This window comes from Taudactylus pleione, unplaced genomic scaffold (assembly GCF_031769625.1).
Source record: "Taudactylus pleione unplaced genomic scaffold, aTauple2 ptg000447l, whole genome shotgun sequence".
NCBI classification, from domain to species: domain Eukaryota; kingdom Metazoa; phylum Chordata; class Amphibia; order Anura; family Myobatrachidae; genus Taudactylus; species Taudactylus pleione.
The window spans coordinates 3,816,949-3,843,655 of NW_028284849.1; the positions used below are offsets into that span (position 1 = coordinate 3,816,949).

The following is a 26,707-nucleotide window of genomic DNA, read 5'->3' on the forward strand; positions in this document are numbered from 1 at the left end:
CTAATATACTATATAGGGCACATCCTTGTCCTGTCTCTGGGACATACTCAGTACTGCCCTATAGTGCAGCTGATGGGATGAGTATAGTCAGTACTAATATACTATATAGGACACATCCTTGTCCTGTCTCTGGGACATACTCAGTACTGCCGTGTAGTGCAGCTGATGAGTATAGTCAGTACTAATATACTATATAGGACACATCCTTGTCCTGTCTCTGGGACATACTCAGTACTCCCCTATAGAGCAGCTGATGGGATGAGTATAGTCAGTACTAATATACTATATAGGACACATCCTTGTCCTGTCTCTGGGACATACTCAGTACTGCCGTATAGTGCAGCTGATGAGTATAGTCAGTACTAATATACTATATAGGACACATCCTTGTCCTGTCTCTGGGACATACTCAGTACTCCCCTATAGAGCAGCTGATGGGATGAGTATAGTCAGTACTAATATACTATATAGGACACATCCTTGTCCTGTCTCTGGGACATACTCAGTACTGCCGTATAGTGCAGCTGATGAGTATAGTCAGTACTAATATACTATATAGGACACATCCTTGTCCTGTCTCTGGGACATACTCAGTACTCCCCTATAGAGCAGCTGATGGGATGAGTATAGTCAGTACTAATATACTATATAGGACACATCCTTGTCCTGTCTCTGGGACATACTCAGTACTGCCCTATAGTGCAGCTGATGGGATGAGTATAGTCAGTACTAATATACTATATAGGACACATCCTTGTCATGTCTCTGGGACATACTCAGTACTGCCCTATAGTGCAGCTGATGGGATGAGTATAGTCAGTACTAATATACTATATAGGACACATCCTTGTCCTGTCTCTGGGACATACTCAGTACTGCCCTATAGAGCAGCTGATGGGATGAGTATAGTCAATACTATTATACTATATAGGACACATCCTTGTCCTGTCTCTGGGACATACTCAGTACTCCCCTATAGAGCAGCTGATGGGATGAGTATAGTCAGTACTAATATACTATATAGGGCACATCCTTGTCCTGTCTCTGGGACATACTCAGTACTGCCGTATAGTGCAGCTGATGGGATGAGTATAGTCAGTACTAATATACTATATAGGGCACATCCTTGTCCTGTCTCTGGGACATACTCAGTACTGCCCTATAGTGCAGCTGATGGGATGAGTATAGTCAGTACTAATATACTATATAGGACACATCCTTGTCCTGTCTCTGGGACATACTCAGTACTGCCCTATAGTGCAGCTGATGGGTATAGTCAGTACTAATATACTATATAGGACACATCCTTGTCCTGTCTCTGGGACATACTCAGTACTGCCGTATAGTGCAGCTGATGAGTATAGTCAGTACTAATATACTATATAGGACACATCCTTGTCCTGTCTCTGGGACATACTCAGTACTCCCCTATAGAGCAGCTGATGGGATGAGTATAGTCAGTACTAATATACTATATAGGACACATCCTTGTCCTGTCTCTGGGACATACTCAGTACTGCCGTATAGTGCAGCTGATGAGTATAGTCAGTACTAATATACTATATAGGACACATCCTTGTCCTGTCTCTGGGACATACTCAGTACTCCCCTATAGAGCAGCTGATGGGATGAGTATAGTCAGTACTAATATACTATATAGGACACATCCTTGTCCTGTCTCTGGGACATACTCAGTACTGCCCTATAGTGCAGCTGATGGGATGAGTATAGTCAGTACTAATATACTATATAGGACACATCCTTGTCATGTCTCTGGGACATACTCAGTACTGCCCTATAGTGCAGCTGATGGGATGAGTATAGTCAGTACTAATATACTATATAGGACACATCCTTGTCCTGTCTCTGGGACATACTCAGTACTGCCCTATAGAGCAGCTGATGGGATGAGTATAGTCAATACTAATATACTATATAGGACACATCCTTGTCCTGTCTCTGGGACATACTCAGTACTCCCCTATAGAGCAGCTGATGGGATGAGTATAGTCAGTACTAATATACTATATAGGACACATCCTTGTCCTGTCTCTGGGACATACTCAGTACTGCCGTATAGTGCAGCTGATGGGATGAGTATAGTCAGTACTAATATACTATATAGGACACATCCTTGTCCTGTCTCTGGGACATACTCAGTACTGCCCTATAGTGCAGCTGATGGGATGAGTATAGTCAGTACTAATATACTGTAGAGGACACATCCTTGTCCTGTCTCTGGGACATACTCAGTACTGCCGTATAGTGCAGCTGATGGGATGAGTATAGTCAGTACTAATATACTATATAGGACACATCCTTGTCCTGTCTCTGGGACATACTCAGTACTGCCGTATAGTGCAGCTGATGAGTATAGTCAGTACTAATATACTATATAGGACACATCCTTGTCCTGTCTCTGGGACATACTCAGTACTCCCCTATAGAGCAGCTGATGGGATGAGTATAGTCAGTACTAATATACTATATAGGACACATCCTTGTCCTGTCTCTGGGACATACTCAGTACTGCCGTATAGTGCAGCTGATGAGTATAGTCAGTACTAATATACTATATAGGACACATCCTTGTCCTGTCTCTGGGACATACTCAGTACTCCCCTATAGAGCAGCTGATGGGATGAGTATAGTCAGTACTAATATACTATATAGGACACATCCTTGTCCTGTCTCTGGGACATACTCAGTACTGCCGTATAGTGCAGCTGATGAGTATAGTCAGTACTAATATACTATATAGGACACATCCTTGTCCTGTCTCTGGGACATACTCAGTACTCCCCTATAGAGCAGCTGATGGGATGAGTATAGTCAGTACTAATATACTATATAGGACACATCCTTGTCCTGTCTGTGGGACATACTCAGTACTGCCGTATAGTGCAGCTGATGAGTATAGTCAGTACTAATATACTATATAGGGCACATCCTTGTCCTGTCTCTGGGACATACTCAGTACTGCCCTATAGTGCAGCTGATGGGATGAGTATAGTCAGTACTAATATACTATATAGGACACATCCTTGTCCTGTCTCTGGGACATACTCAGTACTGCCGTATAGTGCAGCTGATGAGTATAGTCAGTACTAATATACTATATAGGGCACATCCTTGTCCTGTCTCTGGGACATACTCAGTACTGCCCTATAGTGCAGCTGATGGGATGAGTATAGTCAGTACTAATATACTATATAGGACACATCCTTGTCCTGTCTCTGGGACATACTCAGTACTGCCGTATAGTGCAGCTGATGAGTATAGTCAGTACTAATATACTATATAGGACACATCCTTGTCCTGTCTCTGGGACATACTCAGTACTCCCCTATAGAGCAGCTGATGGGATGAGTATAGTCAGTACTAATATACTATATAGGACACATCCTTGTCCTGTCTCTGGGACATACTCAGTACTGCCGTATAGTGCAGCTGATGAGTATAGTCAGTACTAATATACTATATAGGACACATCCTTGTCCTGTCTCTGGGACATACTCAGTACTCCCCTATAGAGCAGCTGATGGGATGAGTATAGTCAGTACTAATATACTATATAGGACACATCCTTGTCCTGTCTCTGGGACATACTCAGTACTGCCGTATAGTGCAGCTGATGAGTATAGTCAGTACTAATATACTATATAGGACACATCCTTGTCCTGTCTCTGGGACATACTCAGTACTCCCCTATAGAGCAGCTGATGGGATGAGTATAGTCAGTACTAATATACTATATAGGACACATCCTTGTCCTGTCTCTGGGACATACTCAGTACTGCCCTATAGTGCAGCTGATGGGATGAGTATAGTCAGTACTAATATACTATATAGGACACATCCTTGTCATGTCTCTGGGACATACTCAGTACTGCCCTATAGTGCAGCTGATGGGATGAGTATAGTCAGTACTAATATACTATATAGGACACATCCTTGTCCTGTCTCTGGGACATACTCAGTACTGCCCTATAGAGCAGCTGATGGGATGAGTATAGTCAATACTATTATACTATATAGGACACATCCTTGTCCTGTCTCTGGGACATACTCAGTACTCCCCTATAGAGCAGCTGATGGGATGAGTATAGTCAGTACTAATATACTATATAGGGCACATCCTTGTCCTGTCTCTGGGACATACTCAGTACTGCCCTATAGAGCAGCTGATGGGATGAGTATAGTCAGTACTAATATACTATATAGGACACATCCTTGTCCTGTCTCTGGGACATACTCAGTACTGCCGTATAGTGCAGCTGATGAGTATAGTCAGTACTAATATACTATATAGGACACATCCTTGTCCTGTCTCTGGGACATACTCAGTACTCCCCTATAGAGCAGCTGATGGGATGAGTATAGTCAGTACTAATATACTATATAGGACACATCCTTGTCCTGTCTCTGGGACATACTCAGTACTGCCGTATAGTGCAGCTGATGAGTATAGTCAGTACTAATATACTATATAGGACACATCCTTGTCCTGTCTCTGGGACATACTCAGTACTCCCCTATAGAGCAGCTGATGGGATGAGTATAGTCAGTACTAATATACTATATAGGACACATCCTTGTCCTGTCTCTGGGACATACTCAGTACTGCCCTATAGTGCAGCTGATGGGATGAGTATAGTCAGTACTAATATACTATATAGGACACATCCTTGTCATGTCTCTGGGACATACTCAGTACTGCCCTATAGTGCAGCTGATGGGATGAGTATAGTCAGTACTAATATACTATATAGGACACATCCTTGTCCTGTCTCTGGGACATACTCAGTACTGCCGTATAGTGCAGCTGATGAGTATAGTCAGTACTAATATACTATATAGGGCACATCCTTGTCCTGTCTCTGGGACATACTCAGTACTGCCGTATAGTGCAGCTGATGAGTATAGTCAGTACTAATATACTATATAGGACACATCCTTGTCCTGTCTCTGGGACATACTCAGTACTCCCCTATAGAGCAGCTGATGGGATGAGTATAGTCAGTACTAATATACTATATAGGACACATCCTTGTCCTGTCTCTGGGACATACTCAGTACTGCCCTATAGTGCAGCTGATGGGATGAGTATAGTCAGTACTAATATACTATATAGGACACATCCTTGTCATGTCTCTGGGACATACTCAGTACTGCCCTATAGTGCAGCTGATGGGATGAGTATAGTCAGTACTAATATACTATATAGGACACATCCTTGTCCTGTCTCTGGGACATACTCAGTACTGCCCTATAGAGCAGCTGATGGGATGAGTATAGTCAATACTATTATACTATATAGGACACATCCTTGTCCTGTCTCTGGGACATACTCAGTACTCCCCTATAGAGCAGCTGATGGGATGAGTATAGTCAGTACTAATATACTATATAGGGCACATCCTTGTCCTGTCTCTGGGACATACTCAGTACTGCCCTATAGTGCAGCTGATGGGATGAGTATAGTCAGTACTAATATACTATATAGGGCACATCCTTGTCCTGTCTCTGGGACATACTCAGTACTGCCGTATAGTGCAGCTGATGAGTATAGTCAGTACTAATATACTATATAGGACACATCCTTGTCCTGTCTCTGGGACATACTCAGTACTCCCCTATAGTGCAGCTGATGGGATGAGTATAGTCAGTACTAATATACTATATAGGACACATCCTTGTCATGTCTCTGGGACATACTCAGTACTGCCCTATAGTGCAGCTGATGGGATGAGTATAGTCAGTACTAATATACTATATAGGGCACATCCTTGTCATGTCTCTGGGACATACTCAGTACTGCCCTATAGTGCAGCTGATGGGATGAGTATAGTCAGTACTAATATACTATATAGGACACATCCTTGTCCTGTCTCTGGGACATACTCAGTACTGCCCTATAGAGCAGCTGATGGGATGAGTATAGTCAATACTATTATACTATATAGGACACATCCTTGTCCTGTCTCTGGGACATACTCAGTACTGCCCTATAGTGCAGCTGATGGGATGAGTATAGTCAGTACTAATATACTATATAGGACACATCCTTGTCCTGTCTCTGGGACATACTCAGTACTGCCCTATAGTGCAGCTGATGGGTATAGTCAGTACTAATATACTATATAGGACACATCCTTGTCCTGTCTCTGGGACATACTCAGTACTGCCCTATAGTGCAGCTGATGGGTATAGTCAGTACTAATATACTATATAGGACACATCCTTGTCCTGTCTCTGGGACATACTCAGTACTGCCCTATAGAGCAGCTGATGGGTATAGTCAGTACTAATATACTATATAGGACACATCCTTGTCCTGTCTCTGGGACATACTCAGTACTGCCCTATAGTGCAGCTGATGGGTATAGTCAGTACTAATATACTATATAGGACACATCCTTGTCCTGTCTCTGGGACATACTCAGTACTGCCCTATAGAGCAGCTGATGGGTATAGTCAGTACTAATATACTATATAGGACACATCCTTGTCCTGTCTCTGGGACATACTCAGTACTGCCCTATAGTGCAGCTGATGGGATGAGTATAGTCAGTACTAATATACTATATAGGACACATCCTTGTCCTGTCTCTGGGACATACTCAGTACTGCCCTATAGTGCAGCTGATGGGTATAGTCAGTACTAATATACTATATAGGACACATCCTTGTCCTGTCTCTGGGACATACTCAGTACTGCCCTATAGTGCAGCTGATGGGTATAGTCAGTACTAATATACTATATAGGACACATCCTTGTCCTGTCTCTGGGACATACTCAGTACTGCCCTATAGAGCAGCTGATGGGTATAGTCAGTACTAATATACTATATAGGACACATCCTTGTCCTGTCTCTGGGACATACTCAGTACTGCCCTATAGTGCAGCTGATGGGTATAGTCAGTACTAATATACTATATAGGGCACCCAGTGACTGGTCCTGTCTTTGGGACACACTCAGCCCTGATTTTCGGTGCAGCGGGTGAGCCGCCCTGGCAGGGCACGGGTTACAGGCAGCAGTGGGGTGTGCTGCTGCTGCTGTGTCGCCCCCTCCCAGCGCCCGGCGGCCATGTGCTCTGCCAGGGGGCGGGTCTGGGGGGCTGATCCTGTGTCCTGTGCTCAGCCCGCAGCGGGCGAGTCACTACTCTGAGACCAGCAGCGACTGTCAGGAACCCCAGGGGGGGCGGGTCAGCGCAACGCCCTCTCCCCCCGACACCCGCAGAAACTTTGCGCCAACTCCGGGCTCGGGCTGAGATGCGACCGGGGGGCTTGGCATAGTGAAGAAGGGGGCATGAGTGAGCCCGGGGCCGCCCCAATGTCCCGCAAGCAGCGGCTGATGGCAGCGGTGGAAGAGGAGGAGGAAGAGGGTGCAGCGCCCGCAGCGGGTGAGGGGCTTCTCTACTGCTTCATCTGCGGGGGAGGGGTGCCCCGGGGGCGTGAGGTCCGGCTGCCAGTACGGTGCCCGGCCCGGGAGGGCTGCGCCTTCTTCCCCTTTCTGCAGCAGCAAGAGCCTGCGCCCGGGGCGGAGCCGCTGAGCCCAGGGGGCAGTGCCCGGGTGTGCGCCGTGTGCCAGCGCTTCCTGGGGGCACAGTGGGACGCCTTCGAGCGCAGCCGGACCCCGCTGGAGAAGCGCATGTACTGGCTGAAGAGGCCCTATCAGTGCGGGGAGGGGGCCAGGGCTCACCCCAGAGACTGGAACCCGAACTACGACTCCGAACTCTCTGACCTGTCTGACAACCCGCTCAGTGACCCGGAGGAGGACGCAGAACCCGCCAGGAGACCGTGCCTGGCATCTCTACACAACGCCCCCTGCCGAGTGTCCCCTCAGGGTGCAGAGATTAGGGAGAAGGAGAACGGGCACCTCGTAGTGATTTGCTACATCTGCGGGTCTCCCAGCGCCAGCAATCTCATCCACGTGCAGAAGCAGGAGCACTCACCCGAAACGCCCTTCTTCCCCTTTCTGTGGCTGCACACCCCTCCACCTGGAGCCCACCCCATCACGCCAGGTGGCAGTGCCAGGGCGTGTACCAGCTGCTTCTCTTCTCTCATGCAGCAGTGGCACAGTTTCGATATGGCCAATGTGCCCGTTCTACAGCGACTCTATGTGGTGCCCCTCCATGCCAGCAGCACACCTGAGAAAGGTGCACCCTCTCGACCTGGTGACCCTCACCCCAAAGGTCCAGTTGCCTGCTACCTGTGCGGAGAGGACTGCACCAACCACCCCAAAATGGTGCGCTCCAGGATCATTAATGGTAATGCCAAATCCACTATGCACTTCCCATTCATCACCCAGCTGCCCTGCCCGCCTGGCTCTCGTGGGGTGACCCAGCAAGGGGAGGTGCAGAGCTGCCGGAAGTGCTATGGGGTGTTGGAAGATATTTGGGCCATTTACAGGGCGTCCCAGAATGAGGAGCTCCTAAACTCTGTGCAGAGCTTCCTTGGTAGGTACCATCAGGTGTTTGCTTCGTCAGATCCCAGCCTCTCCGCAGTCACCCCAAACAGGAGGGCGGGAGCACCCAGCATCCACCCCGCACCTACCTCTATCTGCTATGTGTGTGGGGCAGAGCTAGGTCCAGGATATGAATATCAGCTGAGCATCAACCCACCCAGCAGGTATGCAGACAAGGAGCCCTTCTTCCCCTTCCTGACTGTCTATCCACCTGCACCCAGAGCCAGACCTGCGGACTCCACAGGCCTGGTGTCCACCTGCGGCCTCTGCTACCATGACCTCCTTGGGCAGTGGTTCCAGCATGAAATGAAGACACAACACCCCAGCAGCTCCTGGTCAAGGCAGTACCAAGTGGAGACCTTTGTGTGCTTTTTCTGTAGGCAGGAGAAGAGACGGGTTCTGGGCTTAAAGACCATCCAGGTAGCCAGGCTGCCGGTCTTCTTATTGGCATCAAGAGTGCCCAACAGCTTGTTTGTGGATGATGGGAAAATGCTACTTATTGGAGCTTGTACAGAATGCAAGCCTCTGGCATTGGTGGACATTAATATGGGACACTGTGGATCCTCAGTAACATCCTCTCCGGCTATAAGCCAAACTGTAAGTAAACTTTGGTGCAATTTGATGTAAGTTGTGGTGTTTGTCGTATTGTGAACCTCACCAACTTAACTGGCACTGCCACTATTTACAGTATAATAATGTGTACTGGTGCTATATTGGTGAGGGCTAACGTGTGCCACAGTCACCACTGTTGTCTATAAAAACTAACAGAGCGTTATCTCATGTTGAACTATAATGGAGTAATTCTGACCATTATCTGACAGGGGCTATAATCTATGTTCAGAGGCTATAATCTGCGTACAGTGGCTATAATCTATGTACAGTGGCTATAATCTATGTTCAGTGGCTATAATCTGTATACAGTGGCTATAATCTGTGTACAGTGGTTATAATCTATGTTCAGTGGCTGTAATCTATGTTCAGTGGCTATAATCTATGTTCAGTGGCTGTAATCTATGTTCAGTGGCTGTAATCTATGTTCAGTGGCTGTAATCTATGTTCAGTGGCTGTAATCTATGTTCAGTGGCTATAATCTATGTACAGTGGCTATAATCTATGTTCAGTGGCTATAATCTATGTTCAGTGGCTATAATCTATGTACAGTGGTTATAATCTATGTTCAGTGGCTATAATCTATGTTCAGTGGCTATAATCTATGTGGCATTTGCGGTACAGTTTATGGAATCTAGATGGATTTATCCCGCAATTCTCAACAATGAGCAATACAGAATACTCTGTAAAGTCAAATTAAAGATGCAGCTGTAAAGCTTTTCTTCGTTAATTACAAGTTTAATAGATTTACATATGTAGTCATCCACTTTGTTTCAATACTGTAATATAAACCTTCTCCCAAGTCCTCGGACCCTTGCAGGTTGCAGCATCTTCCCTCTGGGATTTATCGGCATATTGCTTCAGTCGCTTTGCGCTCTATGTTCGCAGGTTTTCCGGTTCTTTAAACACAGAAGCGTCCTCATAGCATTATGCCTCCTCCACCATGTTTCATGGTAGGGACTGTGTTCTCACCGTGACGCTCTTCTAGGCTTCAGCCAAACATAACACCTTGAGTTGAGGCCAAAAACGTCTAATCACAGCTCCTCTTCCCCCCACTTGGGGTGAGGGTCTCCTACATGCAGGATTACATGGGAGTGTTCCTCAGCAGTTGTTTATAAAGCGCAGCTTTGTGAAGTTCTTGGGGAGTGTCCAAGGCACGTTCAGGTGTGGCTAATTGAATTTCTATCGCTGCTTTTAATGTGTCTCTGGCAATGGTGAGAGTCCGGGATACTGTTTTCCCATCTCCACCATGGAAGACTGTAACTGACAGTGGCTTCACTAACAAGTGCCCTTCTGGTACAATGTCCAGTTTCAAACTGATCATGATGGACTTGACTGTGTCCTTGGGATGCAATTTTTTTATATATATACTTTTCCCGATTGGTGCTTTTCAATAACAACATTGTTGGCTTTACATGTTCTTTGATCTTCATGATGAAGCTTTTGTTTGGATGTGCACTTACCAACTGTGGGAATTCGCACAGAAAGGTGTGCTTAAGCGTGGGTACGCATTAGACGACCTGTGTACCCAGCCAACCCACGATGCGACGGACGACATATCGTGCGGTCCGTACACTCCACACGATCTGGTGAACGCACGATATGTTTTTCACCAACTGCATCCAAATGCATGGGGTCGTTCATCAAATTGACAGATTGAGCAGCATGTACGCTCGATCTGTCGATGCGAGAAACGATCCCGCGGGAGCGTGCATGTTCCGAAGTAGTGCGTACACTCTTGCCGTTGTGGACTATATGTTGGCCTGATCTGCCGGAGCGGGTGACATGTATCCTCTAATATGTACCCACCTTTAGTTTGAAATCTATTACAATAGTTTATTTGTACACAGGTGTACTTCATTTCATTCATTATGTGATCTCTGAAGAAAACTGATTAATGTAGTTTTACCTTAGTAAAGGGGGTGAATGAATATTTATCCAATATATAATGTTCTATGATAAGATCATCTGCAACTCCATTAATATTCTCAAATTGTAAACAAAGGTCCAGTAATCTGTGGCCATAAAACAGGTTTTGGGGTGCGGACGTCCTGTTTCAGTAAGTGTCACTCATTTGACAAGTGTAGCTGAAGAGGGTATCCGGGTGATTGACAGGCATCTGCCTCACCATGTGAGACCTCTCCTCGTGTTGTTTGCTTGTTGTTGGTGATTTGAGGATTATTGCTATTCACAGCTCCTAGTAAAGTTAATGGGGATAGCCTTCGTCTGTCTCTCTGTGTAAGAACATCTCCCTGATAGCGCTCACTGGGATCATGGATCAAGCCGGCTGGTGCCATACTGTCCTGAGGCTGTGCAGCCTGTCAATAATTTAATGATGGCCTCATCAGCGAGTAGAGGATTCCTAAAGTTTTGCTGAGAAGAATGCGCGGCCCATGTGCGGTATGTCAGGGATTAATACAACGTGGATGCAAATCTGTTGCTACACGATTTGGTGAGAAGGAAGTATCGTATCGCACTGCTAGAACACCATACTTTTATTTTAACTCTTTAATATCCAGAGCTCCAAGACCTAATAATTAGAGATGTGTGCGGAGTCGCCTGTTGACCCCACTATAATAAATATTGCCTTAATATGTCACCCAGTAACATTGCTGCAGACCCCCAGTTTGAGCCCCAGTGCACTTTCCCTGTATCGCAGTGCGGCAGAGAGGGATTGTGTGCAGTATTTATCATTTAGTATAATCTTTGTGCATTGTGTTTGATAGAAACCTAAGAAAGAGAATCCCTGTACTAATAGAGCTGTTAGTTGTGTCTGGCTACAGGAGACCAGCAAGTGGCGCGTACTGCTGGGATACCAACATAACACCAAGGCCATATATTATGGGAAAAGTGCTGGATCCATCATTGGGTTATTGGCCTTGGGCCGCCCATTTCCTTGTCAGTGTTTCCTGTAACCCCTTCTCTGTAGTCTGACTGTATTATATACCAGACAGTGGAATCTGCATTGCTCCAATTTTATCTAGACACCCGTCCTATTTCCTAGACTCCCCCCATAATGCACAAATACACCCAAAATGTGACAGCGATCCCCTAAGACATACTGCATACAAACCCTTTCCTAACATGTGTGAGGCTGCCCACGTCAGTCCCGGTTTACACAGAGCTCTGAGCGTCTCTCTGTTTACAAATGGTAATAGCGTTATGAGGGTCTCTAATGGGCGCTGTTTTTGTAATGTGTAACTGTGGAGAAAACTGTGCATCCTGTACCCCCATTGTGACAGGTAAGCGGCCGGGAGTCACAGCCCATTCCCCCTGTGACCTGATGACCTCGGCCTCCACCCGATCACAGATTCATTTTGGGGAATCTTGGGGTATCAGGGATTCCCTCTTGCGGTCAGTAACCACCTGTTAATGACTCCGCCCACTACGCCGTGGGTGTGTAATGTTGCTGCCACCACCAAACTCCTACCATTGGCGTTTGGCACCGCTTACGTACACCCAGGCTCCTACACTGGCACCTGGAACCACTTCCTCCAGGCTCCTACCATCGGCACCTGGAACCGCCTCTGCTGCGAATGCGTAGACCAGCTGCGGCTGCACCTCCTGATTGGTGTCGGCTGATACCCACTGATCCCTCACAATGGACCAGGCCCTGCACGGTAGCGGGCAGAGGGTTAGAGCTTGGAGACGCTGGTCTCAGCCCAGAACAGCCGGAGAACGGAATAGCGTTTGGCGCAATTCTGTTTTTGCAGGATATATAGATGCAGTCGTCTTAAAGGCGAGATGTTTATTGCTCCAATAGTCTTCAAGAAGACTCTATTTCCCTTGGTATCACAGCATACAGATGTTACACGCAGTTGGTCTTATGTAATTACAACTCACATCCCACAGAAACTGGTAATTTACTTTCATCCTTTGATATGTTTATCACACAGAGCTACAATGTCTATGTAGGATAACCAGCAATAGTATTAGCATTCGTCTTCCTCCAATGTGCAGGGAATCATGGATGACTGTGTTTTCCCCAAAAGCTCAGACACACAAGAGACCACCTCAGGGGCCATTTCACAGGAAGTGCTGTAACAGAGTTTTGGCCATGTGACTCTTCACACCTTCCCACAGAAAACTTCAATCCAGGCCTTACCTGGGTGTATATGTACTAAAGTGAGAGTATTTATAAGTGGAGATGTTGCCTATAGCAACCAATCAGATTCCTGGCTTCATCATCTCAACTGCAGCGGTCGGCTTCGTGACCAAATCGGTCGATGTCCCGCAAAGTATCCGATGCTGCGTTGGACTACGCAGCTTGGATATGTAATGCAGCAGGAGGTGTGATGCCTCATCCTGCATTAGCATATCGGCACAGATGGAATAGCTAAGCTGCTATAGGAATAAGGAGTGTGAGGTATATGGCCGGTGGCTATAGGAATAAGGAGTGTGAGGTATATGGCCGGTGGCTATAGGAATAAGGAGTGTGAGGTATATGGCTGGTGGCTATAGGAATAAGGAGTGTGAGGTATATGGCCGGTGGCTATAGGAATAAGGAGTGTGAGGTATATGGCTGGTGACTATAGGAATAAGGAGTGTGAGGTATATGACTGGTGACTATAGGAATAAGGAGTGTGAGGTATATGACTGGTGACTATAGGAATAAGGAGTGTGAGGTATATGACTGGTGACTATTGGTATAAGGAGTGTGAGGTATATGGCTGGTGGCTATAGGAATAAGGAGTGTGAGGTATATGGTTGGTGGCTATTGGTATAAGGAGTGTGAGGTATATGACTGGTGGCTATTGGAATAAGGAGTGTGAGGTATATGGCTGGTGGCTATAGGAATAAGGAGTGTGAGGTATATAGCCGGTGGCTATAGGAATAAGGAGTGTGAGGTATATGGTTGGTGACTAGGAATAAGGAGTGTGAGGTATATGGCTGGTGGCTATAGGAATAAGGAGTGTGAGGTATATGGCTGGTGGCTATAGGAATAAGGAGTGTGAGGTATATGGCTGGTGACTATAGGAATAAGGAGTGTGAGGTATATGGCTGGTGACTATAGGAATAAGGAGTGTGAGGTATATGACTGGTGACTATAGGAATAAGGAGTGTGAGGTATATGACTGGTGGCTATTGGAATAAGGAGTGTGAGGTATATGGCTGGTGGCTATAGGAATAAGGAGTGTGAGGTATATGACTGGTGGCTATAGGAATAAGGAGTGTGAGGTATATGGCCGGTGACTATAGGAATAAGGAGTGTGAGGTATATGGTTGGTGACTATAGGAATAAGGAGTGTGAGGTATATGGCCGGTGGCTATAGGAATAAGGAGTGTGAGGTATATGGCCGGTGGCTATAGGAATAAGGAGTGTGAGGTATATGGCCGGTGACTACTGGAATAAGGAGTGTGAGGTATATGGTTGGTGACTAGGAATAAGGAGTGTGAGGTATATGGCTGGTGACTATAGGAATAAGGAGTGTGAGGTATATGGCTGGTGACTATAGGAATAAGGAGTGTGAGGTATATGACTGGTGACTATAGGAATAAGGAGTGTGAGGTATATGACTGGTGGCTATTGGAATAAGGAGTGTGAGGTATATGGCTGGTGGCTATAGGAATAAGGAGTGTGAGGTATATGGCTGGTGACTATAGGAATAAGGAGTGTGAGGTATATGACTGGTGACTATAGGAATAAGGAGTGTGAGGTATATGGCTGGTGGCTATAGGAATAAGGAGTGTGAGGTATATGACTGGTGACTATAGGAATAAGGAGTGTGAGGTATATGGCTGGTGACTATAGGAATAAGGAGTGTGAGGTATATGACCGGTGGCTATAGGAATAAGGAGTGTGAGGTATATGACTGGTGACTATAGGAATAAGGAGTGTGAGATATATGACTGGTGACTATAGGAATAAGGAGTGTGAGGTATATGGCTGGTGACTATAGGAATAAGGAGTGTGAGGTATATGGCTGGTGACTATTGGAATAATGAGTGTGAGGTATATGACCGGTGGCTATAGGAATAAGGAGTGTGAGGTATATGGCTGGTTACTGCTGGAATAAGGAGTGTGAGGTATATGGCTGGTGACTATAGGAATAAGGAGTGTGAGGTATATGGCTGGTGGCTATTGGAATAAGGAGTGTGAGGTATATGACCGGTGGCTATAGGAATAAGGAGTGTGAGGTATATGGCTGGTGGCTATAGGAATAAGGAGTGTGAGGTATATGGCTGGTGGCTATAGGAATAAGGAGTGTGAGGTATATGACCGGTGGCTATAGGAATAAGGAGTGTGAGGTATATGGCTGGTGGCTATAGGAATAAGGAGTGTGAGGTATATGACTGGTGGCTATAGGAATAAGGAGTGTGATATGACTGGTGACTATAGGAATAAGGAGTGTGTGGTATATGGCTGGTGGCTATAGGAATAAGGAGTGTGTGGTATATGGCTGGTGGCTATAGGAATAAGGAGTGTGAGGTATATGACCGGTGGCTATAGGAATAAGGAGTGTGAGGTATATGACCGGTGGCTATAGGAATAAGGAGTGTGAGGTATATGACCGGTGGTTATAGGAATAAGGAGTGTGAGGTATATGGCCGGTGGCTATAGGAATAAGGAGTGTGAGGTATATGGCCGGTGGCTATAGGAATAAGGAGTGTGAGGTATATGGCCGGTGGCTATAGGAATAAGGAGTGTGAGGTATATGGCCGGTGGCTATAGGAATAAGGAGTGTGAGGTATATGGCTGGTGACTATAGGAATAAGGAGTGTGAGGTATATGGCTGGTGACTATAGGAATAAGGAGTGTGAGGTATATGACTGGTGGCTATAGGAATAAGGAGTGTGAGGTATATGGCTGGTGGCTATAGGAATAAGGAGTGTGAGGTATATGGCTGGTGGCTATAGGAATAAGGAGTGTGAGGTATATGGCTGGTGGCTATAGGAATAAGGAGTGTGAGGTATATGGCTGGTGGCTATAGGAATAAGGAGTGTGATATGACTGGTGACTATAGGAATAAGGAGTGTGTGGTATATGGCTGGTGACTATAGGAATAAGGAGTGTGAGGTATATGACCGGTGGCTATAGGAATAAGGAGTGTGAGGTATATGGCCGGTGGCTATAGGAATAAGGAGTGTGAGGTATATGGCCGGTGGCTATAGGAATAAGGAGTGTGAGGTATATGGCCGGTGACTATAGGAATAAGGAGTGTGAGGTATATGACCGGTAGCTATAGGAATAAGGAGTGTGAGGTATATGGCCGGTGGCTATAGGAATAAGGAGTGTGAGGTATATGACTGGTGACTATAGGAATAAGGAGTGTGAGGTATATGGCTGGTGGCTATTGGAATAAGGAGTGTGAGGTATATGACCGGTGGCTATAGGAATAAGGAGTGTGAGGTATATGGCTGGTGGCTATAGGAATAAGGAGTGTGAGGTATATGGCTGGTGGCTATAGGAATAAGGAGTGTGAGGTATATGACCGGTGGCTATAGGAATAAGGAGTGTGAGGTATATGGCTGGTGGCTATAGGAATAAGGAGTGTGATATGACTGGTGACTATAGGAATAAGGAGTATGTGGTATATGGCTGGTGGCTATAGGAATAAGGAGTGTGTGGTATATGGCTGGTGGCTATAGGAATAAGGAGTGTGAGGTATATGACCGGTGGCTATAGGAATAAGGAGTGTGAGGTATATGACCGGTGGCTATAGGAATAAGGAGTGTGAGGTATATGACCGGTGGCTATAGGAATAAGGAGTGTGAGGTATATGACTGGTGGCTATAGGAATAAGGAGTGTAAGGTATATGGCCGGTGGCTATAGGAATAAGGAGTGTGAGGTATATGGCCGGTGGCTATAGGAATAAGGAGTGTGAGGTATATGGCCGGTGGCTATAGGAATAAGGAGTGTGAGGTATATGGCCGGTGGCTATAGGAATAAGGAGTGTGAGGTATATGGCTGGTGACTATAGGAATAAGGAGTGTGAGGTATATGGCTGGTGACTATAGGAATAAGGAGTGTGAGGTATATGGCTGGTGACTATAGGAATAAGGAGTGTGAGGTATATGACTGGTGGCTATAGGAATAAGGAGTGTGAGGTATATGGCTGGTGGCTATAGGAATAAGGAGTGTGAGGTATATGGCTGGTGGCTATAGGAATAAGGAGTGTGATATGACTGGTGACTATAGGAATAAGGAGTGTGTGGTATATGGCTGGTGACTATAGGAATAAGGAGTGTGAGGTATATGACCGGTGGCTATAGGAATAAGGAGTGTGAGGTATATGGCCGGTGGCTATAGGAATAAGGAGTGTGAGGTATATGGCCGGTGGCTATAGGAATAAGGAGTGTGAGGTATATGGCCGGTGGCTATAGGAATAAGGAGTGTGAGGTATATGACCGGTGGCTATAGGAATAAGGAGTGTGAGGTATATGGCCGGTGGCTATAGGAATAAGGAGTGTGAGGTATATGGCTGGTGACTATAGGAATAAGGAGTGTGAGGTATATGGCTGGTGACTATAGGAATAAGGAGTGTGAGGTATATGGCTGGTGACTATAGGAATAAGGAGTGTGAGGTATATGACTGGTGACTATAGGAATAAGGAGTGTGAGGTATATGACTGGTGACTATAGGAATAAGGAGTGTGAGGTATATGGCTGGTGACTATAGGAATAAGGAGTGTGAGGTATATGGCTGGTGACTATAGGAATAAGGAGTGTGAGGTATATGGCTGGTGACTATAGGAATAAGGAGTGTGAGGTATATGACTGGTGACTATAGGAATAAGGAGTGTGAGGCATATGGCTGGTGGCTATTGGAATAAGGAGTGTGAGGCATATGGCTGGTGGCTATTGGAATAAGGAGTGTGAGGTATATGGCTGGTGACTATAGGAATAAGGAGTGTGAGGTATATGACTGGTGACTATAGGAATAAGGAGTGTGAGGTATATGACTGGTGACTATAGGAATAAGGAGTGTGAGGTATATGACCGGTGACTATAGGAATAAGGAGTGTGAGGTATATGGCTGGTGGCTATAGGAATAAGGAGTGTGAGGTATATGGCCGGTGGCTATAGGAATAAGGAGTGTGAGGTATATGACTGGTGACTATAGGAATAAGGAGTGTGAGGTATATGGCCGGTGGCTATAGGAATAAGGAGTGTGAGGTATATGGCTGGTGACTATAGGAATAAGGAGTGTGAGGTATATGGCTGGTGACTATAGGAATAAGGAGTGTGAGGTATATGACCGGTGACTATAGGAATAAGGAGTGTGAGGTATATGACTGGTGACTATAGGAATAAGGAGTGTGAGGTATATGGCCGGTGGCTATAGGAATAAGGAGTGTGAGGTATATGGCTGGTGGCTATAGGAATAAGGAGTGTGAGGTATATGGCTGGTGACTATAGGAATAAGGAGTGTGAGGTATATGGCTGGTGGCTATAGGAATAAGGAGTGTGAGGTATATGACTGGTGACTATAGGAATAAGGAGTGTGAGGTATATGGCTGGTGACTATAGGAATAAGGAGTGTGAGGTATATGGCTGGTGACTATAGGAATAAGGAGTGTGAGGTATATGGTTGGTGGCTATAGGAATAAGGAGTGTGAGGTATATGGCTGGTGACTATAGGAATAAGGAGTGTGAGGTATATGGCCGGTGGCTATAGGAATAAGGAGTGTGAGGTATATGACTGGTGGCTATAGGAATAAGGAATGTGAGGTATATGGCTGGTGGCTATAGGAATAAGGAGTGTGAGGTATATGACTGGTGGCTATAGGAATAAGGAATGTGAGGTATATGACTGGTGACTATAGGAATAAGGAGTGTGAGGTATATGGTTGGTGGCTATTGGAATTAGGAGTGTGAGGTAGAACTACAATAATACATGCATAACCAGATGTGTGTTTTTGCTTTTTAATAACTTGCGGTTTTACATTTCAAGGTCATATCTGCAGAGAATCGGCGGCTTGCTAAGGCCGCCACTAAATCTAGTCCAATGTTTGTTGCTCACACCTGGATGGATATAAATGTCGGATTTTCCTGTTAGATAGTAAATTTGTATGAGCCGGCACATTGCCGACACCTGGGACAGGGAGTTTTTTTTTTACAAACTGTCCCTGAATAGTAACTTTCCTGACTATAAAAGTGGAAATTAGTTGAGTCATTCTTTTGTTTCTAGAATTATTTGGTACAAGTTTAACAATAGGTGCCACAACTTTCAGGTTGTTGTAGGAAGTTAGTGACAGGAATTATACCCCCCCTTTCCTATGGCAGTGACAGGGTGAGGTAATAGAGAAGGTACCAGCTGCCAGATGTGCTGCGGATTCCCAGCTGCTGTGGGGTTGTGCACTGAATACACAATCCTTGTGTGGGATTTCCCCGCACATGCACACAGCTCTCTGGCGATGGTGACGGAGGGTTTGGATAAAGTGCAGAACATGTTTTTTTATTCTCCTGCTTCACATTTCTTATTATAGAATATAAAAAAAACAACTTCCTTCCAGACCGATTGCAGCTGTTGGAAAATTGAGATGCGGTTTTCTTGGGCTGAGTCCCACAAATCTGCCTCCAGAGAGAGGTTGTCATCAGCAGCGGGCACCCACACAGCCTCCATGCCTCGGCCCACAGCTAGTGCTTCCTCCATGCCTCGGCCCTCAACTAGTGCTCCCTCCATGCCTCATCCTACAACTAGTGCTCCCTCCATGCCTCATCCTACAACTAGTGCTCCCTCCGTGCCTCTGCCTACAACTAGTGCTCCCTCCATGCCTCATCCTACAACTAGTGCTCCCTCCATGCCTCTGCCTACAACTAGTGCTCCTTCCGTGCCTCATCCTACAACTAGTGCTCCCTCCGTGCCTCTGCCTACAACTAGTGCTCCCTCCATGCCTCTGCCTACAACTAGTGCTCCTTCCGTGCATCATCCTACAACTAGTGCTCCCTCCATGCCTCGGCCCACAACTAGTGCTCCCTCCATGCCTCGGCCCACAACTAGTGCTCCCTCCATGCCTCTGCCTACAACTAGTGCTCCTTCCGTGCCTCATCCTACAACTTGTGCTCCCTCCATGCCTCGGCCCACAACTAGTGCTCCCTCCATGCCTCTGCCTACAACTGGTGCTCCTTCCGTGCCTCATCCTACAACTAGTGCTCCCTCCGTGCCTCTGCCTACAACTAGTGCTCCCTCCATGCCTCTGCCTACAACTAGTGCTCCTTCCGTGCATCATCCTACAACTAGTGCTCCCTCCATGCCTCGGCCCACAACTAGTGCTCCCTCCATGCCTCGGCCCACAACTAGTGCTCCCTCCATGCCTCTGCCTACAACTAGTGCTCCTTCCGTGCCTCATCCTACAACTTGTGCTCCCTCCATGCCTCGGCCCACAACTAGTGCTCCCTCCATGCCTCTGCCTACAACTGGTGCTCCTTCCGTGCCTCATCCTACAACTAGTGCTCCCTCCGTGCCTCTGGCTACAACTAGTGCTCCCTCCGTGCCCATGCCTACACCTAGTGCTCCCTCCGTGCCCATGCCTACACCTAGTGCTCCCTCCATGCCTCGGCCTACAACTAGTGCTCCCTCCATGCCTCTGCCTACAACTAGTGCTCCTTCCGTGCCTCATCCTACAACTAGTACTCCCTTCGTGCCTCGGCCCACAACTAGTGCTCCCTCCATGCCTCTGCCTACAACTAGTGCTCCTTCCGTACATCATCCTACAACTAGGGCTCCCTCCGTGCCTCTGGCTACAACTAGTGCTCCCTCCGTGCCCATGCCTACACCTAGTGCTCCCCCCGTGCCCATGCCTACACCTAGTGCTCCCCCCGTGCCCATGCCTACACCTAGTGCTCCCTCCATGCCTCGGCCCACAACTAGTGCTCCCTCCATGCCTCTGCCTACAACTAGTGCTCTCTCCGTGCCTCGGCCCACAACTAGTGCTCCCTCCATGCCTCTGCCTACAACTAGTGCTCCTTCCGTACATCATCCTACAACTAGGGCTCCCTCCGTGCCTCGACCCACAACTAGGGCTCCCTCCGTGCCTCGGCCCACAACTAGTGCTCCCTCCATGCCTCGGCCCACACCTAGTGCTCCCTCCGTGCCCATGCCTACACCTAGTGCTCTCTCCGTGCCCATGCCTACACCTAGTGCTCCCTCCGTGCCCATGCCTACACCTAGTGCTCCCTCCGTGCTTTGGCTCACAACTTGTGCTCCTGTAGAAGCCCTTCAGCACTATTCTCCATAGTATTAAGGATGGCATCATTTTCAATGAGAAATCTGTCTTTCTACAGCTATATAATTGCCCGCCCAGTTGAGGTGTCAAGCCTGGCACATCAGGCAGACGATCGGTAAGTGTATATACACTGACCAATCGTAAGATAGGCTGGTGGCCTGGACGAGCAGCCGACCCGTCGACCTAGTGTGTACCCAGCTTTATTCTGCAGCTTTTTACAGAGCATTTAGTCATTCACATCAGTGTCTGCCCTAGTGGATCTTCGAGTCTGTATTTTATTGTTCAAATCCAATTAACCCACCAGTATGTTATTGACACGAGGGAGGAAAAACATGCCAACAGAGAGAACATACAAACTCCACACAGATGGGGTATTGGTGGAAATGGAACCCAAGACCTTAGTGCTGTGATGCTAACCACTTCACCAACTGTGCTATATACATGTTTGGACTGTTGTACTGAAATGTATTTGTGAGTTATTTTTGCAGCTTTGTTCAAAACCGAATAGACCATGCCTAATTCACAAATAAAGGTTTAGAAAAATTAAGCGTATTTGTATCTGACATGAAGCTGGTGACTATTCTGGTGAATATCTTTGCATAAGCACTCAATTGTGGTTTCTTAAGCTATGTACACACTAGGTTGATGGGACTGCTGAACGGCTGACCCGGCGACCTATCTGACGATTGGTAAGTGTGTGTACACCCGGCGATTCATTATAGATATATCGCCCGTTCAGTGTGTACTCAGCTTTAGTGACCGTATTTTACACATTACCCTTAATCTCATTAACATATTAAAACAATACACTTAGCGAGAGATACTCTGACCTGTAATAACCTATCAGCAGGCATGTTAGTGTACAGCTGATTGGCCCGGTAATTGTATAGTGCGTTTACAGGAGCAACGGTCGGATTTGGGGGTCTGACTTTTATGTCCTGCTTCAAAATTCTGATCAGCTTGAAGAAAGCGCGCACACACACGGGATGCCTACTGTCAAAATCCCGACAGCGGCATCCTGAAGGTTGATATTCCGACGGGTCGGGTAAATATACTTTCCCTCCCTCCCTTCTCCCCCTAACCTTCCCTTCTTGTAGCCTAACCCTAATCCTCCCCGTGAGTGTCTAAACCTAAGACTCTCCCCTTCATGCCTAAACCTAAGACTCTCCCTTTCATGCCCAAACCTAACCCTCCCCCCTGTGGTGCCTAACCCTACCCCCCCCAAAACCTAACGCTAACCCCGCTAGGCTACCTAAATCTAACCTCCCCCTTCCCCTCCGTGGCTAACAGCTATGACACCTCGGAATTACCTGGTTCGGACAGGCGTCTGTCTGTGTTCCGGCGTCGGTATTAAAATAGGTGTCGGTGTTCCGACACCTAAGTCCCATGTTGGACTTCCAGCGTAGGGATTCAGACCGCCGGTGCTAACTATCATCCCATTCATCCAGCCTTGGAAAGTCAGGTGTGGGGCTCTGACAGGGACACGTCAATCTGCAGGAAGTGTCCTATCGTATTCAGTAAGAGCTGGGGCATAACATTGAGCATAAGAACCGGGGCTAACGGCATAGAGCAGAGGGGAAGAAGGAACGGAGGTCCTCATTCAGAGGTGGTCGCAAGAAGCAATCGCTGTCTCTGAATGAGGGCGGGCGTTTTTTTTTTTTTTTTTTAGTGCGGCCTCCTTGTCGCTAGCTAAGCTGTGGGTTACCACCCACAGCTTAGCGACCGACCAGGGTGATGGTCGCGATGGTCAAGACCATCGCGACCATCGGGGCTTGCGATGAGACCCTATGATTGGGTCTCGGCAACCGCAAGCCCCAGGGAGCTTCCTGCTCTGATCGAGCAGGAAGCTCCCCACTGACATCACTGCGGCCGCTCACAAAGCGTGCGCAGGACCAAAACATCGACCCGGTTCCGAACGCGCAGCGCTTGCGACCGGGTCTGAATGAGGTCCAGAGTCATTTTGGGTGCTTGGAAGGCTGCATGCAACCCCAGGACCACACGTTTCCCATTGCCGTTGTAGGCTGTTTCTATAATATTCTGATTCCAATACAGAGATATATTGTATATGAAACAAGCTGTCAGAATAGAAATACATATATATTTTAATGCAAAAGTGATCACTAAATGCACCAGTAATAATTTAAACACAGCGAGAATACTGGGACCTTACTAGCATATACTGTAGAGCGTGATGACCTTAATACTGCACTAGCTTCTGGAAGGGCAGGTCTCTCCTGAGTGACCCTGCTTGGTATAAAGTGCTATAGGTACCAGATAATGTTCTCCCCTGATCAGCTCTTCCTTCAGTCGGTGAAACCAGAAGGCCCCAGGGCCATATGGCTTACCCAAATCCCAAATCCAGGGATGAAGTATCACCAGTTATCATGTGTAACGTGGAAGCTGTGCTACATAGCGCCTCCTCCATGAAAAGCCTCATTTCTGCTTTACATAAACAGTGGTTCTACTACATAATAGGATGTCTTGGTACATTCAATGCAAAACCAAGCTTTAAGGAAATTGGGCTGCCAAAAGTTAGACGACTTTATCTGAATTCTCTTCCTGTAAAGCTGGGGTGGGGAACCTTTTTTCTGCCGAGGACCATTTTGATATATATAACATTATTTGTGGGCCCGGTGCAGGCCACGCCCCCTCTGTGATGTCACGGGGCGGGGGCACAATCGGCGGTGATTACAGCAATGCTTGAATCATACTCCGGGGGAGCTGTAAGGGCAGAGGTGTGACCACCATGCATAGACTCTGGCTGCAGGGTGCCATTCCAGGCACAGTGATAGCCAGATGAGGCTAGCAGACAAAAACTCAGAGGGCCAGATTAAATGGTTCCGCGGACCTTATACGGCCCCCGGGCCTGAGGTTCCTCATCCCTGCTGTAAAGTGTTTGTGTCAGACAGAGGTGTAGCTAGGTGCCATGGTGCCTGGAGCAAGGGTATATTTCAGGGCCTCCCCTGTACTGAATTGGGGGTGTGGCTAGCAGGTGGGGGTGTGGCTAGCATGTGAGGACATGTTGCATTTGAAAGAAAATATACTGGTAGGTTAATTGACCGTATAATACGCATTATTACACTCCTTTGTCAGTGACTGTATTGATTATATATCAGTGCCTGGTGTGTACTAGTCACACTGCTCAGGCTTATGCTGAGCTGCTGATCTGGCCTGCTCTGTGCTCGTTGTCAGGTGTCTGGTCTGGGGGAGGAGTCAGCCTGTCCGCATAGGGAGACTGGTGTGTACTAGTCACACTGCTCAGGCATATGCTGAGCTGATGATCTGGCCTGCTCTGTGCTCGTTGTCAGGTGTCTGGTCTGGGGGAGGAGTCAGCCTGTCCGCATAGGGAGACTGGTGTGTACTAGTCACACTGCTCAGGCATATGCTGAGCTGATGATCTGGCCTGCTCTGTGCTCGTTGTCAGGTGTCTGGTCTGGGGGAGGAGTCAGCCTGTCCGCATAGGGAGACTGGTGTGTGCTAGTCACACTGCTCAGGCATATGCTGAGCTGCTGATCTGGCCTGCTCTGTGCTCGTTGTCAGGTGTCTGGTCTGGGGGAGGAGTCAGCCTGTCCGCATAGGGAGACTGGTGTGTGCTAGTCACACTTCTCAGGCTTATGCTGAGCTGCTGATCTGGCCTGCTCTGTGCTCGTTGTCACGTGGCTGGTCTGGGGGAGGAGTCAGCCTGTCTGCATAGGGAGACTGGTGTGTGCTAGTCACACTGCTCAGGCATATGCTGAGCTGCTGATCTGGCCTGCTCTGTGCTCGTTGTCAGGTGGCTGGTCTGGGGGAGGAGTCAGCCTGTCCGCATAGGGAGACTGGTGTGTGCTAGTCACACTGCTCAGGCTTATGCTGAGCTGCTGATCTGGCCTGCTCTGTGCTCGTTGTCAGGTGTCTGGTCTGGGGGAGGAGTCAGCCTGTCTGCATAGGGAGACTGGTGTGTGCTAGTCACACTGCTCAGGCTTATGCTGAGCTGCTGATCTGGCCTGCTCTGTGCTCGTTGTCAGGTGTCTGGTCTGGGGGAGGAGTCAGCCTGTCCGCGTAGGGAGACTGGTGTGTGCTAGTCACACTGCTCAGGCATATGCTGAGCTGATGATCTGGCCTGCTCTGTGCTCGTTGTCAGGTGTCTGGTCAGGGGGAGGAGTCAGCCTGTCCGCATAGGGAGACTGGTGTGTGCTAGTCACACTGCTCAGGCTTATGCTGAGCTGATGATCTGGCCTGCTCTGTGCTCGTTGTCACGTGGCTGGTCTGGGGGAGGAGTCAGCCACCAGGAAGTAAAGGAAGCTATGTTCACTGCCAGTCCCCCCCTAATTGCAGTCCTGGTTCCCCCACCACACCTCACCCCCCTCACACAGGCACCCTAAAAACTATATTTGTGTAGCACCTTCTGTAGATGTACCCTGACGTCATCAGTTACTGTCCAACGCCATTCCCTACAGTCCGCGTTGGCATAGAGGGGGAATATAATCTTGTAGCGAGCCCGCGAGGGGACAATTTCTTCTTTTGGTGGACAGTATGGGCAGAAAACTGCACTTCCGCCCTCACTTACGTCACCTCCAAGTACAAAATCTGAAGGGGGAAATATACCTTACCGTCCCGGCTCCTCTATCACATGCACAATGGCGGAAGCGTCTCTGGAGCTGGCACCCGGCAGGCTGTCAGCTCAGGCAGCTGCCTGTTAGATTGTAGACAGGTAGCCGAGTGGAGCAGCGCGGGGCGCCTCCTGACTGTTTCGGCGCCTGGAGCTCGCGCTCCACCAGAACCACCCTCCCTACGCCCCTGGTGTCAGATATATATATACAGTATTGTACATTATGAGCTACACTGCTTGTGGCATAAATAACATCAGTGTGTGTTGTAACTTTTTTTTAAATGCTAAAATATTCTGAAGGGCGCTGCAGAGCGGGCGCGGTGTCATCCCATCTGCAGCCGGCAAGTCAGGTGGTATTTTGTTCTCTCTGAACTGGGAAGACGTCCAACCCAGCTGTCACTCTGACCTCAGCCTTAGCATAGAGGTGGACATGTGCCAGGGGGAAGCTGCTGGATCTGGCCCAATCAGAGACCTATTGCAGGAGATCAGGCTGAATATGGATCATTATGTATCTGGGTGTCACAGGGTCATTGTCTACACAAAGCTACTTATATGAAAGTGTGAGATGGGAGCGCGGGGTTGGAGAGCTTTCACTTCTGTCTAAATGTAGTCAATATTCAGTTTTTCAAATGGAGATGATAGAGGCTGAGAAGGATCACCTGGGGTATAAGGTGATCTCCTAACTCCAACACCCCCTCAGGATTTCCTTACAGGTGACGCGCAGAGGGAACCCGGATATATGCCATTATAGGTATTAATGTGACTTTAGGTAGGACCTGCATCACCGCAGCTCAGATCCCTATAAGTCTTAAAACACACAGGTGGCAGGGCGTTATTGGCTTTCATTGTGTTACCTGTTATCATATA

General features: G+C 47.5%; 1 protein-coding gene across 1 annotated transcript in view; it reads left to right on the plus strand.

Annotated features, from left to right (window-relative positions):
* The first annotated feature begins 7,162 nt into the window (after nucleotides 1-7,162).
* Nucleotides 7,163-26,707, plus strand: part of GSE1 (Gse1 coiled-coil protein) — a 439,204-nt gene continuing 419,659 nt past the window's right edge. The window contains exon 1 of the mRNA XM_088448022.1: nucleotides 7,163-9,068. Within this exon, the coding sequence (XP_088304148.1) occupies nucleotides 7,314-9,068 (1,755 nt within the window). The 5' untranslated portion in view covers nucleotides 7,163-7,313. The remainder of the gene's footprint in view (nucleotides 9,069-26,707) is intronic.